The sequence below is a fragment of the Lichenostomus cassidix genome, chromosome 1Ab, assembly GCF_008360975.1.
Source record: "Lichenostomus cassidix isolate B80296 chromosome 1Ab, HeHo_3.0, whole genome shotgun sequence".
Lineage (NCBI taxonomy): Eukaryota > Metazoa > Chordata > Aves > Passeriformes > Meliphagidae > Lichenostomus > Lichenostomus cassidix.
In genome coordinates, this window is record NC_139481.1 from 1,648,239 (window position 1) to 1,667,888 (window position 19,650).

General features: G+C 42.3%; 1 protein-coding gene across 23 annotated transcripts in view; it reads right to left on the reverse strand.

The window, feature by feature from the left end:
- Positions 1 to 19,650, reverse strand: part of CACNA1C (calcium voltage-gated channel subunit alpha1 C) — a 357,538-nt gene that overhangs the window by 103,437 nt on the left and 234,451 nt on the right. For 17 of the 23 annotated variants that reach the window (XM_085049353.1, XM_085049342.1, XM_085049335.1 and 14 more), the window contains exons 8-9: positions 12,253 to 12,356; positions 6,261 to 6,433 (exon numbers count right to left, since the gene is read on the reverse strand). In XM_085049353.1, the coding sequence (XP_084905479.1) occupies positions 6,261 to 6,433; positions 12,253 to 12,356 (277 nt within the window). Of the gene's footprint in view, positions 1 to 6,260; positions 6,434 to 11,772; positions 11,877 to 12,252; positions 12,357 to 19,650 lie in introns of all 23 variants that reach the window. The other 6 variants (XM_085049355.1, XM_085049346.1, XM_085049349.1 and 3 more) reach the window with 1 other exon arrangement.

Consider the following 19,650-nt stretch of genomic DNA (forward strand, 5'->3'; position numbering starts at 1 on the left):
CATAACCTGTGGTATCTCAAAATACCTCGTAACACAAGGGGGACAAACCCAAGAGTAAATTTTGCAGAAAGGAGTCTAACTCTGCTAGAAGGGCAGGAGGGGCAGCAGTGTCCCTGGATTAGTGTTTGTGCTGCTGAGCAAACATCTCAGTCTGCTCTAGGAGCTCATTCCATGCAGAGAATCTGCCTGCAAGGGCAATGGAAGGAAAAAATGGATGGAAATCTGGCAATCCCTGCAGCTGCAGGAGGACAGATTGGCTGAGTCAAAGGGTGACAGAGGTGCTGCCTGAACAGACCCTGAAAGATGTCTCTCTCCTGGATCTGCATCCTCCTCTGACCTCCTAACTGCCTGATAAATGGCTTGCACTGTTTGCCTTGCTAGGAGCAGCAGCTAAGGTGCCCAAAGTGCAAGGCATTTCTCTGCCAGGACATGGTTTATAGAGGAAGTTTCTTGTGTCAGTTTAACACTTTTTAGCAGCCTCCCTGGGTCCCCACAGAATCCTGAAGCAATTCAAGGATGGATAGACAAAGTGGAAGGAAAGGCAAAACAACTGAGGATCTACGACTCTTTTAACAGCATTTTGAGAACAGATCACAACAGCACATTTGTAAGAGTTCTGCAAGTTTTCTCTCATTCTTTATGATTTTTAGCAAATGGACTAAGCAGCAGTGCCATCAAATGCTCCTGAAACAACCCCAAAAATGATACATGGGCACAAAAAGCAGGAGCACCTCTCTAGAAAATCAGAAGGATTCCATTATTGCAGGTGCCTTAGAAATGGGGGCATGAGAGCTGCAAACACTATAGATAATGTGCTGGGAAGTGATACAAACACTGATCATCAACAAAATAACTAACCACAAAGGAAGAGCCCTCAAGACAGCAAAAACAACTAAAAGGGAAAAAAAATCCCTCTGTTTTTGTGCCTGTAATAACCATGAAGTTATTCACATTTCTCACTGGCACTGTTATTAATGAAAACAGGCAGGACATAGGCTTTAAGCACAAATGTGGTTTTCTGCAGTTCCTGTGCATGGGGGAACTTGTGCATCTGCCCAGCCACACCAACATACACCTGCATGGTGAGGTGGAAACTCTGACCAGGATCTTTCCTTCAGCAACAGCATCTTTGTTCTCTCAGTGCACAGCCCTGTGAGTCCATCTTCCCTGCAGAGCCCAGGAGGAGCAAAAAACAAAAATTACAGAAGCTACTTCCAAGCTGATCTGCTGAGGTCATCAGCAGCTCTGCAGGGAGTTGAGGTGTCTGCTTTACACCTGGACTGCTGAGCTTCAAACGGACTGAGATGCAGCTCAGGCTGCTTTATGACATTCCTGCCTGTCAAAAGCCATTTCAAGGTGGGTGATGCCTGAAAACCCAGGGAGTGGCCTGCAGGTTGTGGTCTGGAGCACCTGAGAGGATAGGTGAGCACAGCAGGGGCTGTTTGGGTGGTGCAGGGGGTGGGATGTCACACCCTGGTGGCTTGCAGGGGATGTTTTCCCCAGAGGAAGATTGCACAGCTCAACAAGCAGGGAGCTCAGGCTGGAATTGTGCCAATGAGAAGGTACATCTTCTCTGGTATAGAGGAGGGAAACTATTCTCCTGCAGGCTGGCCCTTGTTGGCAGAACAACGCAAAAAAACACAACCAGAAAAAAACCCAAACAAACAAAAAAACCCCCAACAAACAAACAAAAAACAAACAACAACAGCAACAACAACAAAAACCCCACAAAACCAAAAAAATTTTAAAAACCTGCCAAAAAACAACAAAAAAACCAAAACCAAAACTGAATATGAGGGAAAAATTGGGCTGTATTATTTCAAAGGCAGAACAACTGGGTAGTGACTGGGACAGCTAAACAGACTGTAGGAAAGAACAAGGGACTGAGAATTTTCATCTGAAATACCACTCTGCAAGCTGGAAGAACAGTGTATGCTCCCTGCATCTGGGAAAACTCAATTTAGGAGCAGTGCTTCAAACATTTAAGCATTAATCTTATCAAGAAGAGACAGCAGCAAGGGCCTGTCCATCTGAACAGACAGTGCCTGACTGAGATGAATCCTCAGCAGACATTTTCTAATAGCAGGATTCACGTGGGATGTGTGAGAAGCTTATGGATGACGCTTTCCTTGATGGCAAACAATCAAGCAATTCAGCTCACTGATCAACAGATTCAGAAGGCATACAGGAGATCTGTGAGTCTCCAGAACCAGGGCTTTGTGAAACCTCTGGACCTTTGGAGTTGTATTCCTGCATCCCTCAGAACAGATTTTATTCAGCTTCATGGTCTGAAACAGAGCTCACCTCTCCTATTCCAAAATATGCATAAATCCTGTTTCGAAACCCCAGTCAGCTACATTTCTTCTGTGCCTAGTAAATAAAATGCTTGTGATTTTGTGAGCTGCTCCTGCCTGTGGTGTTCTTTCAGACACTTTTACCAACACAACGACTAGTCTGATACCAGACACTATTGTCACAATATCACATGAGTCAGAGGCATGAGACATGCTAGCTGGGCAGGCTCTGTGCTACTCTGCAGCCAGCAGAAGAGCAAAAATTCAAGTTACAGAGTCTTGTCCCCAAAGCCAGCTTGTCAAACCTGTAATTAAAGCTTTGCTATCTCTTGAGCAAGGTATTGAGAATAGGTAATTACCCTGAGCCAAAGAAATAGGCATTTTACAGTGGCCTTGAAATAATAGATTCCTGGTTTGCAAATACTTGTAGCATGCAGGAGAGTGAGGGACTGATAACAACAGCTTGAGCTAAGCTTTGTGTGGGCAGGTGTTATGCAAGCTTCCCTCACACAGCTGTGCTAAAACAAGTCATTCGTGACCTGGCATAGCCCTGTTATTCTGCTCCTGCTCCTTCAAACAGCTCCACAATACACTCACATTTTGATCTGCACATCTGGGAGCATCCAGCAGCTCTGCCTCTGCAGCCTTGCTCTGATGCTTAACTCTTCTGCTGCTCCAGACTGTGGATTGTAATGGAGTTGGTAACATCCTCACCCTGATCTAAAGGCACTCCTGTGTCACCTGTCCCTGGGTTCACTGCAAGTCCTTTTTGGTTTGAATTTAGAGGGACAAATCTGAGTGCAGCCCTTCCTGAAGTGGAAAAGGAGAAGCAAGATGGATCACACTGTGGTTTGTGAACTTCATCAATGAAAATGAGGGTGTGAGCAGCCCTATGAACACCTGTGGGCACTAAAGCTGAATCTGAATTCAGGCCTCAGGATGTGAAAGGCCAATACTCTAATCTGTTGGTCTATCTCCACAATCCTGCTAACTTGGAGAGCTGCTGTAACCAGCAGGCAGACTCAGTGCCACAGCTATTTTCAGTTCAGTTCCTCAGTTGGAAACATTTTCCTTCCCCCGCCACCTCTCCAGGCTCGATGTTGTCTGTGAGATAACTGGGATGGAGAGATTTGCTTTTCTCCCCAGAGATTTTTATCCCATTAGCCAACTGTGCTGAGTGGATGGGAAGTTCCTCTCCAAGCAAGGAGAACTGAGCATACAAGATCAGTATTGCAGGTTCTACTTGTACTGAACTTTTCCTACATGTCCTTGGATTAACCACACTCAGCTGCCTTTTCTGAGGCACTGGATGACATTTTTGACACCCCATTTGGGATATTCCTTCCAACCATCACACTGCAAGGGTTCAAGCCTCAGCTGCTATGCTTGACCTGTTAGTTCACCATGGAGGTCTTGGGTATGATGAAGTGCCTAAATTGGCATCAGATTATTGGGTTTGGTCAGCTGAACCTTATCTTTACTAGTTTGGATTCCCTGTAAAAAGGAAATACATGCACATACTTTTAATTTCTGTGCATACAGTGCCAGACACACTGTGGCTTTGATCTTGGCTGACATTACTGTAATAAAACTAGTTCTCATCCCCAGCAGTTGGTTCTGACTCAAAACACATGCTTCCTGTCCCTCAGCTACCATTCCTGAGCACCACAGCCTCTCTCCTGACAGCTCTTCACATCAAAACAATGCTCAGGATTTCAGCTGCTATCAGTTCTGCTCACCAGTGCTTTCTTCTCATTGAGGGACCCTTGAGATTACATCTGCAATGATAACTTATTTTCAAACATTGATCACGGGTCATTCTCGCTGAATTTGAACAGGAACTGCTGAATACTCCATAGTTTTCAAAACCACTTTATAATTGGCCTTATAAAGATTTAAGAGCACAGTTTAGGCATCTGCTTAAAAATAAAATAAAAAATGGTCTTGCTCTATGAATATTTAGCCTGGGGGTTTGTGGCATTTCTTCCAAAAGTTTTCTGTGGAGATCCCAGTACTCAATGCTTTCCATGCCTCTCTAACCATGGGAAATACAGCAATTCATCAGAAGGTATGGCAGAGGCAGCTTTCTCCCAGGCTGATGTCCTCTCTTGAGAAGGAGAACCTCAGTGTCAGCGGATTGATCTTGACAGCTTCAAGAAACACTTGCCAACAGGCCAGATAGAGATAGATAGATAAACAGCTAGATAAACAATGGATTCCCTCTAAAGCTTTACTTTCAAAGGTATTTCTATGTAACAAAATAGTTCTGGAAGAGAATTCCTACATCAACCCAAGTCTCTCTTCCCTTCCACTTGTGTCCTCTGCTTACAGGAGGCATTTCCCATGCTGACAAGCAGGCAGCACTCTCCACAAAGCAAGGAGGCAGAAAAACCTGCCTCTGTAGCTGCCAAGGACAGAGAAGAGACTGGAAACATATGTTCTCTGCGTTTGGGATGATGCAGTTTAGGTAGACTACCTGGGTCAGAGCCCAGATGGTGTAAACTGCTGAATCTCAGAACTCACATTAGCTGAGTCTTTAGTTTAATAAGTGTATTTCATTTGAACTTCTGAACTATTCTGATACTCTTCATTAAAACAAAAAACACCAAGAAACCCAAGCCTCCAAACAGCCTCCAAGAGAAAACCAAAGAAGCAAAAACTGCTGTGAATTCTTTAAAGCACCAGGGTGAATCCCTGTCAGAGGTCAGGCAGAAGCACAAATCCCCTGAGCATCTGTACAACACTGCTGATGCAAAGGCCACACCTGAAGTTTATTGAGCTCCCAGAGCAGCCTGAGGAGCTCTGAACTGCCCTGTGCACTGCAGAGAACCTTGATCTGAAAGTCTCAGGGCTGATCCCTTAAAAATCAACATTAATTAGTCGCTGAGCAAAGTGTGCTGGAAAGGGCAGCAACGCTGAGCTGAGGAGTTCAGGAAGCTGAATAGACACAGAAAGTGAGGAGCTTTGGAGAGAACCTGAACAAGAGACACTGAAGGTGCACATGAGGAAACTGAGCTAAACACAAGGAAACAAGGAAGGATTGGAGTCTGGGTGATGTCAGCTTGGACTGGCAGTAGGTGGGATTCAAATGTCTTGGGAACACTTAAGCCAAAGGGATTCCTGAGGGAATTCACAACTGTGCCATCTGTCCCTGACATTGGAGTTTATTTTCTAGATGGTTTTTGGAGCAGAATTAATACCATCTTTCTCCCTCAATTTAACCCTACTGGTGACTGACTGCTGGCATGAATGCCAAACCATTCAACACAGGAGATAACACACCAAAAATAAACCTCACCCCAAATAAAATGCCCTGTCACTTACAGTACCTTTTCTGTGCTATTAGATTAAGCTGAAACCATTAAGGAAAAGTTCTCTACTTCTCAGTTTTTCTGACTCAGATGTGAGAGGACTAATTTTGATAATCCACATCTTACAAAACTCACAAAATCAAATTGAACAGGAAGAACTGAAAGCAAGCTGGAGAGATGTTATCTTTCAATATCACCAACCATAAAAGGAACTTGTTACCTCAAATATGGACTGACCACACTCAACAGAACTGCAATGAATCCACATCAGGTTAATTCATGCATTGTCTGCCACAGGGCAGCAAATTTTGGCCATGATTAATGAATTCATGTCCAAATGGTTACTGAGATTAAACTGTGAAAGTAAGCATTCTTTCCTCTAACATCAGGATCTTATGGCAGCATTACAGACAAAAGACTGAGGATCTGCAGAATATCAGTTACTGCAAATGTATTTCTACTTCCCATGGTTTCCTACAAGCAGTAAACTGGAATCATGTATAAGCACAGTGCACATCTCAGGAAGAACTTGTTCTTCCTTATCAGCCACCTCAGCACTACAGCAGATGGGCAAAGGCTCTTTGCTGAAAGCACAGAGGGACACAGAGAGGGAGAGAGAGAAAGAGAAAGAAAGAGAGAGAAGAAAGGTGCTTACTGTTTCGAGGCTTCTCCTCATCCATGCCTTCATCTTCATTTTCTGGATCAATATCTTCTGCTTGAGTTATCCAGTCTAAATATCCCTTCAAGTCCTCCTCCAGCTGCTGTTTCTCCCGTAGCTTCTGGAAATCACCTCGAGCTTTAGCCTTTTCTCTTTCTTTGGAAAACTCCCTAGCAAGAGGGAGGGAGGGAGGGACAGGACATGGGTGGAAAGAAGGAAGAGATGGAAAAACAATGGGTTAGATTGATTTCCATTGGAAGTTCTCCTCAGCCTGTGTAGCACAGCCAGCTGCCTCTATTCTTTCAATACACACATGTATGGAGCATCCTCACTAACAGACATAAAACAGCTGGAGTGTCCACATTTCTATCAATATTTAGGAAAATATTAATGCCTTTAAAAAAATTTCATTCTCAACATTTGATTGACAATTCAAATAAAACTCATATGTAACATTTATGTGCAGTTTTATGTACAAAACCAGACATTTTCTAACACTTGATATTCTCCAACAGCTATCCACAAATGTCTGCATGGATAATGGTTAATGATGAACTGTTTGACAATAATCTGACATCTGGAGAGTGAGATGGTGGCTCTAATTTTTAGCCAGGTTTCAATCTGTATTTTCAGATTATACATGTAATCACAACTAAACTGGGCAAGTTTAAGTGTAATTAATGGTACTCACAATTCTGTACACATTTAATTATGGACCATTTCACCCACAGCACTGGAAAACACAGTTAAAAACTCAGACCTCCAAGTTTTACTGAAGACTTTCAGCATGCAAGGCTGTTATCTGACATTAAATCTATTTTTCAAATCTCACACTGGGTGGACAAATGATAAATTACAGCTAGACAAAACTAATAGATTCTGCCAGAAAGTGAACATTTGATGACAGTTTTATGAAAGAACACTGTTGGGAATATAAACTTAAAACATGGCATAAGAACAAGAATTTCCTGTTTAGTTCTGATCCTGGGTGCTTCACTTTGCCCATTTTTTGGCTGCTGTGCTGTTTCCTCTCCTCTTTCAGAGACACCTCTACAGCAATAATTCTTCCCAAGAAATGCTGACCTCCCTTATTTAGAGACTCATGTGGTTCTAAACCAGCTTTTAACGCTTGTATTTTAAAAAGTAAGCTTAATGATTGTGAAAAGTGCTGGACCAAGAGTCCTGAAGCATTAAGTCACATATCTGCTGAAGCAGATCACTGCACAAAACACACACAGCAGACTATGCACTCCCCTCTTTCTAGAAAAGAGAGGTAAAGCCATTCTCCCCAGTGAATTATCCATTGCTGTCACTGAAGACTGTCGGCAATGAATGGATTTTTAAAAAATGCTACTCCATTCAGAATTTGGTTTGGGTTTGCTCCTGCAAAAATAAATAGGAAACCTAGCGCTGATTTTGGTGGCATGAGACTAGAATAATGAAAATCCTTCCCAAAATGTTAATGAGGGCACTGTGATTGCTACTCAGCCCCTCCTGTGGGAGTGTGAGAGTGAAGGTGGAAGTTGGGAAAAGAACCACTGGAGTCACCTCTGGGGCCAAACTCAGCCTGAAGGCACAGAAAAACCAAAAAATTAAACTTTCTTATAGTGGGAGTGATATTTTACTATTTACAATGCAAAAGACACAAAAAACCCCAATAATAAAAATAAAAACTGTACAGAGAAGGTTATGAAAAATCCATCAATGGTAGTTATATTTTGTGCTTCAGTAACACCTTTTCCCTGGGTCTGCTACAGTGCCTTCTCTAAATTAATGAATTAACTCTCAAAAAAAAAAAAAAATCACTGAGTGAATCTATATATTATTAAGCCTGTTTGATAAATCAAATTCCAATATTTCAATTCTTAGCTCACAAAGTGTTATTTTAGTACATAAAACAAATGGGGGGTCCAATTTTGAAATGGGCTGAGCCTAGAGTTCAATAGCACAATGGCAAATCCTGTGATTTCCTCGTGTAAATGACCTGCAATTCCACATTTCTTCCCTTTGCACCACTCATGCTACTCCACATCTCAGACCAGACCTCTCAAAAGAGGCTGCACTGTTGGCAGGATAAGGTCAGCAAAGGCTTGCAGAACTAGCAAGCAATCTGCATCTTTGCAGTGAACCCAAAAAAAATCAGTATTAAATGGGTGAATCTGATTGTTTTAACCCCAATTCAGTTTGTTTCACTTAGCTTTACTTCTCCCGGAAAATTATAGAAACGTCTGCCAATGGGAATACCAAAGAGCAGAATATTCTGGAGAGATGTTTTCTCTGAGTGAGGATAGAGTGGGTCAGGATGATAAACACCCAGCTCTGCATCATGTGATGCAGAAGAAAATTTCAGAAGAAAATTCCTCTTTCCCACCCCGATGATGGAATTTAGGTTATTCTTGCTGCTATGATTTCTCACATTTAGAGGCGAGATGGAAAGTGAGCAAAACAGCAGAATTCTAGCAGCTCAAAACTCTTGCTTACTACTCCAAGTGGAGCACAAGATCCAAATCTCACCCACCCTGAGAAGCCCACCGAGGAGTGGGAAGGGTTGCAAGAGGGGACAGAAAACTAGAAAAAACACCTGAAAGGTCACAAAAACTGCTCAAGGAGGAGCTGCAGCCACAGCCAGCCTCCTGCTCACTCTGACCTCCTTCTTGGCAGTAAAAACATCAAAAGCAGCCAACTGTGTTTTGTTGCAGGATCCTCTCAAAGCAGAAGAAATGTCTGTTCTCCTGCCCTCCCCTTGCCTTAGGCAACTGCTAGCTTGGCCTCTGTCCTGGGATTTGGATCAGAATATACAGGAAATGTGACTCTGGATACTGAGGTGTGCATGTCTGAAGGCTGAACCCACACTGCCTTTTTTTTTTCCCTCATTAATTAACTGAAACAGGTAACATAGATGTGAACATGTCTGATCTCAAGAGCTAATCACTGCCCACAGCAATGATGTGGAATTGTTTAGCCTGGGCTTGGGGAGGTCTGCTGTGGGATCTGCTGCCTGGATATGCCTTTGGAGTACATGAATTTTATGTTGTGTTCAGCCAAGTCAGGAAGAGATTTCAGCTCTACATAGAAACACTCTGACATGCTATTTAGCCTGGTATGTGATTAGTAAATTCACCAGGACCATGAATGGATGACATACCTGAGGAAAAACAAATTACAAAAGAGCTCTTTCAGCAGAATTCAGCATTTCATTTTTCAGGTGCAATCAAGGTGTCTTTGTGAGTACAATTAATTACACTCATGTATTCAGAAGTGATTAAAAACCCCCCTAAGCTAATCTGTCATTTGCCAGCTCTACCTACACAACATGCCTGCTGAAGCTCCTGAAATAGACAAATGGGAAAAAAAATCAGAGATGCCCAGAATGGATATTCAAAGATAACCAGGGATGCTGCTTTGTGTCTAGAACAGACAGGTGGATCATCGACATAGATCAGACTAATGGCAACAGCAAACCTCCCAGAAAAAAGCTGAATCTGCAAAGTGAAGACACTTTGTAACTCAGCAGAATTTAGAGCTGCTTTAGAAAGTTAATTGTTTAAGAACTCCTTATTTAGACCCAAGAAAAATTTGGAACATTTCTCCCATAATTTCGGTGTTTTTTTCATGGATGCAAATTTTTAAAGTTTCTTTTTACTTTTCTCCAGTTGGGGAAATTTTTGCAGGAACAGTGCAGCTTTCATAACACTGTGAAGGCAGCCAGAAAGAGTGACTCACAGCTTAAACAAGGTGAACTTCATCTTGAATTTCAGTTCCCTCTACAGACTGTTTCCATCTCCTACCACTAACTGCAGCATGGCAGGAGGTGGAAGATTTAGCCCCAAAACTCTTTCTTGAGTTGAAAACAGGAGAGGAAATTCAGTAGTTAATTATGCACAGGTACAAATCCAGGTGCAGATAAATTGGATCAGCAGTGTGTCAATGCTAAGCACTCCTTGTTGCTGGGCTCACAGGTTCTTTGGATCCAATCAGACACCATATCATCTCTAATAATTGCTCTGGATGGCCCTTGAGTGCACCTCTGACAGAACAGATCCCTTCCCTGTCAGCTGGGCATCATCCTCCACTTGCTGACATCCTTACCTGCTGGGCAGAGCATCCACCTGGAGGAACGAGGATGTTTCCAAGTCATACCCAGAGCATCACTCTCCAGATCTGCAAACACAGACTATTGCCTAACACTTCATGTCTGGGGATTTTTTCCCCTCCCATCACTGCTTGGAAACCTTTCTCCTGGCAGCAGCTGTCGTGGTGGCTCATCTCCTTCAGTGGAGTCATGAGGATACTAACACCACCTCCTGCAGAACTTGTATTAGCTGTCTCTTTGCCAGGTGGCCAATGGTGAATATTTTGCCCTGATCCCACTACTGCCCTTCCTATGTTTTTGGCCCATGAACCAAGGATGTAATTTCTGTGAGGCATGAAGTCCTGTCTCCTGCTCAGAGATCATTTTCCCTCTCTGGATCAGTAAGACAGGAGACTTCAGGGCTGCCTGCTCAGGCAACAGCTACTGCCCTAATCAAACTCATTTAGAGCTCATCAAAGGAGGCAGGATGTCAGGAACAAAGAAAAAGAGGACACATAAAAGTCCTCATACCATATTTATCCATGTACACAGAATGGTCGTAGGCCCCCAGTCATTCCCAAATATGGAACTAGAAGCCTAATCCTACAAGAATTTCTTTTTTAAAATCTTGCAAGGAATGTTTTCTGGCTTGATTCCTCTAATTATGTGGCTCCCCAGGGGCAGTGGAGTTTATAACTTCTGGGGACAATATCCATTGTTTTTAATCCAAGCTGCTAAAATGATTCCTTGCAGCGAGGGTTCTACTGCAGAACTGGAATACAGCTAAATGTCTGGATGTCCTAAGAATGCTTAAACAACAAAAGGAGTTCTCCTGCTTCTCTGCTCATCCTTGGAAAAGGTCAGAGGGAAATGATCTTTTCTCCCTGCATCAAGCCAGGCTTGTAATCTGCACAATGGAGAAGATGGGTCGACTGAAGAAGAAATGTGCCCAAGACTCTCTCCAGGGAAAAGAGTCTCCTGGTAGGCTGTGCTTCAGATGTAATAAACAATGTGAAAATTTCTCCTGTGAGGAGACATCATTTGGCAGGAATCTCATCCTACAGATGGGAAGGGATTTGTCTCATGCTCTAATTCTTCCTTCAGTCCTCCTGACTCTTCCCGAAATTCTACTATAATCCCCTGCTATGGTGAATGGATTGCTTTGCCCATCACAGTTCTGTCCTCTTCCCAAAATACAGGTAGAGGAATGTGTTACAAAAAATAGTCTCATATTCCTTTGATTTAGTCAAAAGGCTCCTTCTGAGATATCAGGAATGCTGTATTTTGCTCCTGGCACAGCAATAGCCTAGACCTGCCCTTGAGGTTCTTGAGATCAACCAGCCACTGCCCATTGTTTTGGCAACCAGAGAGTAGGAATAGAAATACAAAATTTTTAAAAAATAAACAATAATAAAACATTTTCCTGGTACTGCTTACCCGCTAAGTACACCGAGAACCAAGTTAAGTACAAAAAATGACCCTATGATGATTAGTGTAACAAAATAGATCCAGGGCCAGTCCCTTCCTATGGCATCATTGACCTGGAAGAGTGGAATGATAATTAGTGAGACAAGCTCAGATCCTGAGCACTGCAAGGCTCCAGCCAAAGAGATCCCAAGTCACCAGCAGTAAGATTCTTCAATAGCCAGCTTTCTGGAAATTTATGACAGCTTGACAGAAACAATTTTGAAGGCCCTGAGGTTGAATTTCTCTGTCAGAGAGTAACACCGCTTTTGTTACCTGGATTGTCATTTGCAATATTTGAACGTTTTGTCAAAGTATTTCAGAGCTGATGTGAAGCTTCCTTGGATTCAGATTTTTAATCCTTCTGAAAGTATCCTGGTGACAGGGAAGAACCCTTATTATGGAGTCTTGCCCTGTAGCATTGGAAAAAGGACACCAAAACTGTCAGCTTACCCGCTCAACACACCAAGAACCAGATTTAGAACGAAAAAGGATCCAAAGATGACCAGACTGACAAAATACACCCATGGTAACTCATAGCCCATAGCGTCCTGCATCTGGAAAGACGAAGGAAAGTTAGAAGACAGAGAGGGAAAGCAGAAATGATTAGGCAAAGGAACAGATGGAAAGGTTTGTAAACAGAGCCTGTGGTTGGTTTACACATCATCATACCAAGTGTTTCTCATGTTCTCTCTGATGTGACCACTCCTCTGATTGCTTTATTCATCTATTTCCTCACAGTCAGTGACTAACACAGCCTAAGAAACAATCCTGTGCTGTACTGGCACTTCTCTGGATGCCCAAAATTGTGGACTTATTTTTTGGAGTTTACTTACAGCCCCACGAAGGATCCACCCCATGACTTCTGAACTGCCCTGCACACACCTATTACCCTCTGCTGCCACGGAGAACATGGCTGGGTTTGGCAGGCATTACCAGTGTGTTGTCAGATCACATTTACTCCCCACTTGCAGCACAAAACCTCAGAGGAGAGCAGGTGGAACTGAGAGCAAATCCTGATTTTCCCTGGCAATGCTCTGGGAATCTTCACAGTGAGAGCAAGAGTTTTGTTCTTTTGAGGAAAGTCTTCTCAAAGCCCACCATGTTATCACCTGGTCAAGTGTTTCCTAGAGCTTCCTCACAAACTTCCTTCTCATCCTGAAGGATGATTCACTTATCTAAACAGAATTCCTACACAACTGAATACTAAGAGAACTTGAGCTGCAAACTGAATGGATTTCACACTACTACAAGCATCTGCACGTGGGGCAGGGAGACTTCTTATTTTAGCACCAGAATCTGTATTATATGAGGTTCAATTCTAGCAAATAATAATATCCTGTATATATTCTAAAAGCATCTAGTACATAAACGCTATTTTATTGTGAAGTCTCCCTAAAAGTTCAAAATTTTGGGAAGTTGCTGAATACCTTAATAGAATCTCACTTTCACAATGGTATCAAAAACACCAGAGTCCCTTCTTTACTCTTCAAAACCACTTATCTTTGGATCCAGACATAGCATCATTAAAGAAACAGATGGTGGTTAACATTTTCAGGAGCACTATACTGATTTATGAACATAAATTGCAGACTTTAAAGTACCTAAAGGCATAAAGCAATCTACATTCCTTTCTTTTCCTCTCTTTTGAAAATTTTATGTTGCCTTCTCTTTCCAGGAAAACTCTCTTCCCTTTGCAACCTAAAGATTTGTTGGAATCCCAGCAGAAATATCCTTCCATACATGGGCAGTGAGACACTTCAGGGGAGGTGATCTCACTCAAGACTCAGAGCAACTCAGGAAAAGAATTTCAGACGTCAGTAAGACAAAGCAGGAGAGTAACACTAATAGAATCAGTTCTTTGTGGATGGAAGTCCATTATCTATTTTCCTTCCAAAGCAGAGTCACTGAAGATCTTGTCTGGCAACAGTCCACAGTCAATGGACAAATCCAGAACTCCAGCTCAGGGCTCCTTCAGCTGTGACTGAACTGAAGTAGACTCATTAAAAAACAAGCTCCAAATCTGCCTCTGTGAAAACAGCTCATCAGCTCCTTCCCCACAGGATAAATCCTTTTGGTGGGCAGAAGAACACCTGAGCTGCTAACATTCCCTAAGCACAATAAACATCTCCCCTTTTTACAGTTCTGCAGAATTTTTCAGTTAGTTTATAAATCATGCTAATTATTCTTTATGCTTGCAAGCCACATTTCATCCCACATGACCAAAAAGTAGACAACCCTGGTGTCTACTGCATGTCAGGGCTGTAATGAGAACAAAGCATCCTGGAGTATAAAGATGGAATATTTATACAAATATTCACCTGAGATCCCAGAGGGGAAATCAGGCAGGCAAAAATCTAACTGCCCAAGCTGGAATTAAGTAAAGAAATTAAATTTAACACCTTCTCTCTTCCGCAAAGAACACCAATATCTATAGAAAGCACTTTGCACAAACAATGAGTATGGATGACTTTGAAAAACTGCTGTAAGAATTTACCACTGTGGGCACAATGAAGAATTGACATCCCTCTAATGATGATAGATGGGGCTAAAAAAGCCTCAGCTGTGTGGTATTTATCTATCATCAGTTTGGGATTTTTCTGTCAGCTGGAAAAGCAGAACTTCTCAAAACTGTGGCACAAATCCTAAAGAGCAAATGCCAGGTACAGAGGTCAAGTGCATGTCAGGATACTCAGAGAAGCACAAAACTTCCCTGGCATGGAGAAATTTCCAGATGGCAAGAAGCTTCCAGCACGTCCTGGTAAAGGATATAACTCGAATATAGAATACTCTGCTATCCCCAATGCCTGCACCATTGCATAACAGTTGCACCAGCTAGCATCAGCACAAATGAGTCCTGTAAAGCAGACCTGCATTCTGGTACAGCAGAGCATTTGGGACTTCTCAGACTGAAAATCTCAGAGGTCAGCTTTTCATCTCCTTTTATTGCATAGTTATAGATATAAAAGAGAAGCTGAGGGGCAGAGAGAGTGAGATCTTCTCAAGCACAGAGAAGCTGCCAGTGTTTGGCAGACAGCTGAGTGTCTCTGCTGCTGGACTTGCCTAGGTTTGATGCTCTCATGTCTTTTTGCTTTAGTTGCAGATGAGATTATTCCATACACTGTGGGAATGACCCACAGGTGAGAGGAATTATGTTATATGATCATAGAACTTCAAGTATTTAGTAAATGACATTAAAACCTCCCTGCAATAAGGAAACAGTACACTGTGAGCTAACTGCTTGCTCCTGGAAAATAACTGCAGGAGACATGCAGAGAAATAGGCTGTTTGGTGAAAGCTGGGGGAAAAAAATGGGAATAGATTTACTCAAAACAGTCTCAGCAAGGCCAGGAGTGTTGCCATTTGCACCCTACTGAGTGCAGAAAATGAGATCTGCAAAACACATTCTGTAGTGTTGCCCCAGTGCCCAGGAAATGGCTCAGTTTCAGGTTACCTCTCCAGGATGAACAATTCCTGCTACACAGTTCAGTTTTCTGGTGCCTGGATGCAACACTTCTCCCCAAATGCTTACTACTGAGCCTAGGAATCCCAACAGAAAAGGTGGATCATCTTCTAAACTCCCAGCTCTGAACAAAGACTCTCCTATCAGCCAGAGTAGGTCTGAATTATAACTTCCAGTCCAGGTGATTGCAAGCTGATGCCAACTCAGGCATGTGGGGAACAATTGTTATGTCAGCTGGAAGCACAGGAGCAGTGGGAATCTGCAGGTTGTCATTTATGGGAATAATTCTGCTTTCTGAGTCAAACTGCCTGAACTTTCACAGCTCACATCTCCACACTCACATGTCACTATTCTCTACAGTGAGGAAGTTGGCACATTTCAGAGCAGTCCTGCATCATCTCGCACAGATCTTGAAGATAAGGATTCCTCCTCATTATTATTTCCTACATTCCCTCTCCAGCACTGTGGAGACGTCATTTGGCTCATTATCCTTCAGCTTTCCAGACTGCAAACTGGGATACTACCTTGCCTCACTGGGTGCTGTCACAGAAACCACTCAGTTTTGTGACAAAAAGAGGTCATTTCAGCATATATGAGGTCTGTTGGAAGAACTCTTTCTTTGCCCAACATCCTTAATTGCTATCATGCCTATAGCATTTCAGCAAAGGCTTTTCTCTCAGTGATACAGGTAATCATCTAGAAACAACATCAGGATTTTCAATTCTGCATTCTGCTGACCACAGTTACTCTCAGCAGTTTCAGTAGGGGCCAAGGAATCAAAGTCTTTCTTCACAGACCTTGGCCTTTGTCTCCATGTTCTGCAGAAGACACAGGTGAAGACACAGGAGATATTCATGCATTACTTGTCCAGTGATTTTTTTTTCTTTCCCAGGGATAACAGTCTGGCACATTTGCAAGTATCTCATTCCTTCCAGAGGCACCAATAGCTCAAAGACAACATTAGAGGCAAATAACCTATTAACACAGTGGTTGAGCCTCACCAAGCACAGCCTCTCAGTCACTGCATGGCAGGGGGAGACACAATTCACTAAATTCTGCTGACTTTACAGTTCACACACTCACACCCCTGACACTCTGAGCTAAATGTCTTTCAAAAGTAATAGAGAGTTACAGGAAAAGTTTAATCCATCAGAAAAGGGAAGCTGTCACTGCAAAGTAGCAAGCTGAAGAAAACCAAAAATTTGCTTTGTTCAGTGCACAATGCTGGAGAGCTGCAGCTTAATGGAAAGTCAGTTAGGGTACCTGGGATAGATTTCTATTCCTTGAATAAATTGCTAATTGATTTCTAATGGCTATAGAATGTTGTGGGAACATTTTTTTAAATGCGGGTGCTACAAGTATTTTATAATGTAGTATTCTATAATGAAGTGTTGCTTTCTAACAAGGAAATTGCTCATTATTATTCACAATTGCTAATTTCTTTACAAAACTATAAATGCTTAGAAGAAGTCCTAGAAAGTTATCAGTGAGGTGGCACAGGACTAAAGGCAGAGTTACAAGGGACTCAGTACCAAAATGGACTTTCACTGTATAATAGGCTCAATGAGCACTTTTTCCAACCTGTGGGGCAAACTATGAGATTGTTTCTTTACAAGTGAAGTCCTACATATCCTGAAAATGCTGATTTGTTTGGAGCCTGAATGGTGTGAAGTTGCTGCATATCATGTCAATAAAGATGCCAAAAAGCACACACTTGACCAATTCCTGGTTTCTCTCCACATACACCTCAGGTAAGTCTCTGCAAAGAATATAAATCCATCTGACTTCACCATTCAGGAAAGGATCACATTTCCTATAACCCAGCAGATATCCTTAAAAGTGGATTTAGACAGTGCATTATTACACTAAGGATGCAGATTCCACCTTGCGGATCCTTCATCATTTAAAATCTAATTAGTTGTCTTTGCTTGGTTGGTTTTTAATCCAGTAATCATGTGTGTGCATAATTTAAGGCATATGAATAATTCCTCTGAGGGCAATGGTCAATATTATTGTCACCAGTGGAAATGAGCTGAGATGCACAAGTGCTTTGCTTGACTAGGCTGGGGCACAGGGCTGGGAGGAATGCATGAGAAAGAGTTTATTTTCAGAAATTCCTTGGGAAAAAATTGACGCTTAATGTACATAGTGACTAAAAAATGACAAAAACCTGTAAGCATTTCAGTCTGTAAATTCCAGTGCATCATGAAAAGTATTATCATCTTGTCGACCTGGAATAGCCTTTCAGATGTTCTGAGTCTTCAAAAGAGGTGAAAAGGAATGATTATTTAAGGTCTCAGTGCTGACTCAAGGCAAAGGGAGAGACATGGGGGTAAAAAAAGGACAAAAATTCCAAACTTTGTAACAAGCAAAAATACAAAAACTAAACTAAACCAGACTTACTTTTATGGATTTAGGAACAATGGCTTAACATATAGGCAAAGACCTCCAAATGCCTTTGCTCTCAGTCTGGGTGGAATTTCTTTCTAAGCATCAACACCCTAAATAGTCTTGAAGGGACTCTAAGCCACAGTCACTCCTTAAGACCATTCCTAAAGAGTCCACATTTTATAGCTGGTGCCATCAGATGGCTCCAAAGAGGAGACCAGAGAGTTCAATCCAGCTTCAGTCTGAACAGATGACAGCCAAAGGAACAAGCAGCCTTTGATCATTGGTCCTGTTTTGACCATATAATTTCTTTTATTTTGAAGCACAGAATGCAAAAGGAAATTTTAAGCTGAGTTGTTTTCTGCAAGCTCTTGTTTTAAAGGCTCTGCTCACTGTGTTACCTCAATGATGGAATTTCACAAATTCTGTGTGTGAATTCTCTAGGTACATATAAACATCCATCATGTTTTTCAGTGTCTTCATGAGAAAGGCAAGACAGATCTGGGGGAAGACAAGAGCACAGAACGCAGGGCAGAGAATGCTCTAGACAGGTTATTCTGCTATAGTCACTGCAGGATAAAAATGAATAATGTAGGCAAGATTCATCCTACGTGGGCAGGAGGAAAAATATGAGGACTCCTGTGTGTAGCTTGGTTCCCCAATTGTATACAGAGAGTTCTGTATACTCTAGTGATGGAAAGAGCAAATTAAAATTCCACTCTGAGGCAGAAACATTGGCAATTTGTACAGAATTCTCTGCAGGAGCTAAATGGAGCCATTAAGTGAGAAAGGACTGCCTTGATGAGGACAACAGCAACATCAAGATTAATTTGCAACGCAGAACCCTTGAGAAAGAATCCAAGAAACTGCAGCAATGGAAGATGAGTGCAGAAGAGGGAGGGGAAGGTGGCAGACAGATCTGAGAGCATGGAGCCTGCAGAGGTTGCTTCTTCACCTCTCCTGACAAAGATTATCTGCTAGAAATGTCCTCACCTCATATGAGCTTCTCTAAAGTGAGACAGGAATGCCATTTTGCTGTTACATGGAGCAAACTGTATTTGCTTTAGTTGCACACAGTTTGAGGGAAGTGCATTGCTACCACTAGAATTTGCCAAGCTTGTTTTTTATAGCAGCACTGAGTCACATTTTCATCACTCATTAAATACAGGCTCCACCTTTTCAAGGATATGCACATTTCATCAGCTGGGGAAGACTGCATAAAGTCAGAGGAATGTAGAAAAAGACCAAACTTTCAACTGGCTAGTCCCAGATGACTGATACTGACTGTATGTTGTCACTGAGTCCTTCCACTGGTTTTTTTTAGCTCTCAGTATCTAAACACTGAGCTCCACAACATTATTTCATTTGTTAGTAAAGTTCCAGGTTCATATTTCATCTGTTTTCAGCTTGGGTGCACATTGTTTTTTAGAGTCTGATGTTCTTCACCAGACTGAGCTATTATGGAAAATACAAAGTCTCTGTCTGAGGGCAAGGAAGAGAATTACACCTTGCATTCAAATCCCAGCAGGTCAAAATGTCCATGGCACACAATGGTTGAGCTGAACTGCTTTCCACTGCAGATTATTTCTGTTGAAAAAGCTTCCTTGTTTGTGCTTGTTGGAGAGGTAGAGAATCATGGAACCATTAAGGTCAGAAGAGGTTTCTAAAGACAAATCCAACCACCAACCAGCACCACCAGCATGTTCACCACTGGAGGGGAAATACTGAGTGTGCTTAGCAAGTGTCCAAGTTAAATCTGTAATTTCAAGTGGCCTCCACACTGGTTTACTGTACAACTGCAACAGATGGCAGAGGTTTGCTGGGGAAATTACTGACAAAGAGCCTGAATGAGGTACAACTGCATGACTGACAAGACTGCCCCTTCTCCTTTTCTTATGAGTCTTATAAGCAAATCCATGTAGGCAAGATATGTCCAATCTTGTTTTTAGGTCTCCAGTTTGGGTGCAGTTCAGAGGACTGGAGTTACAAGGACACAGCTC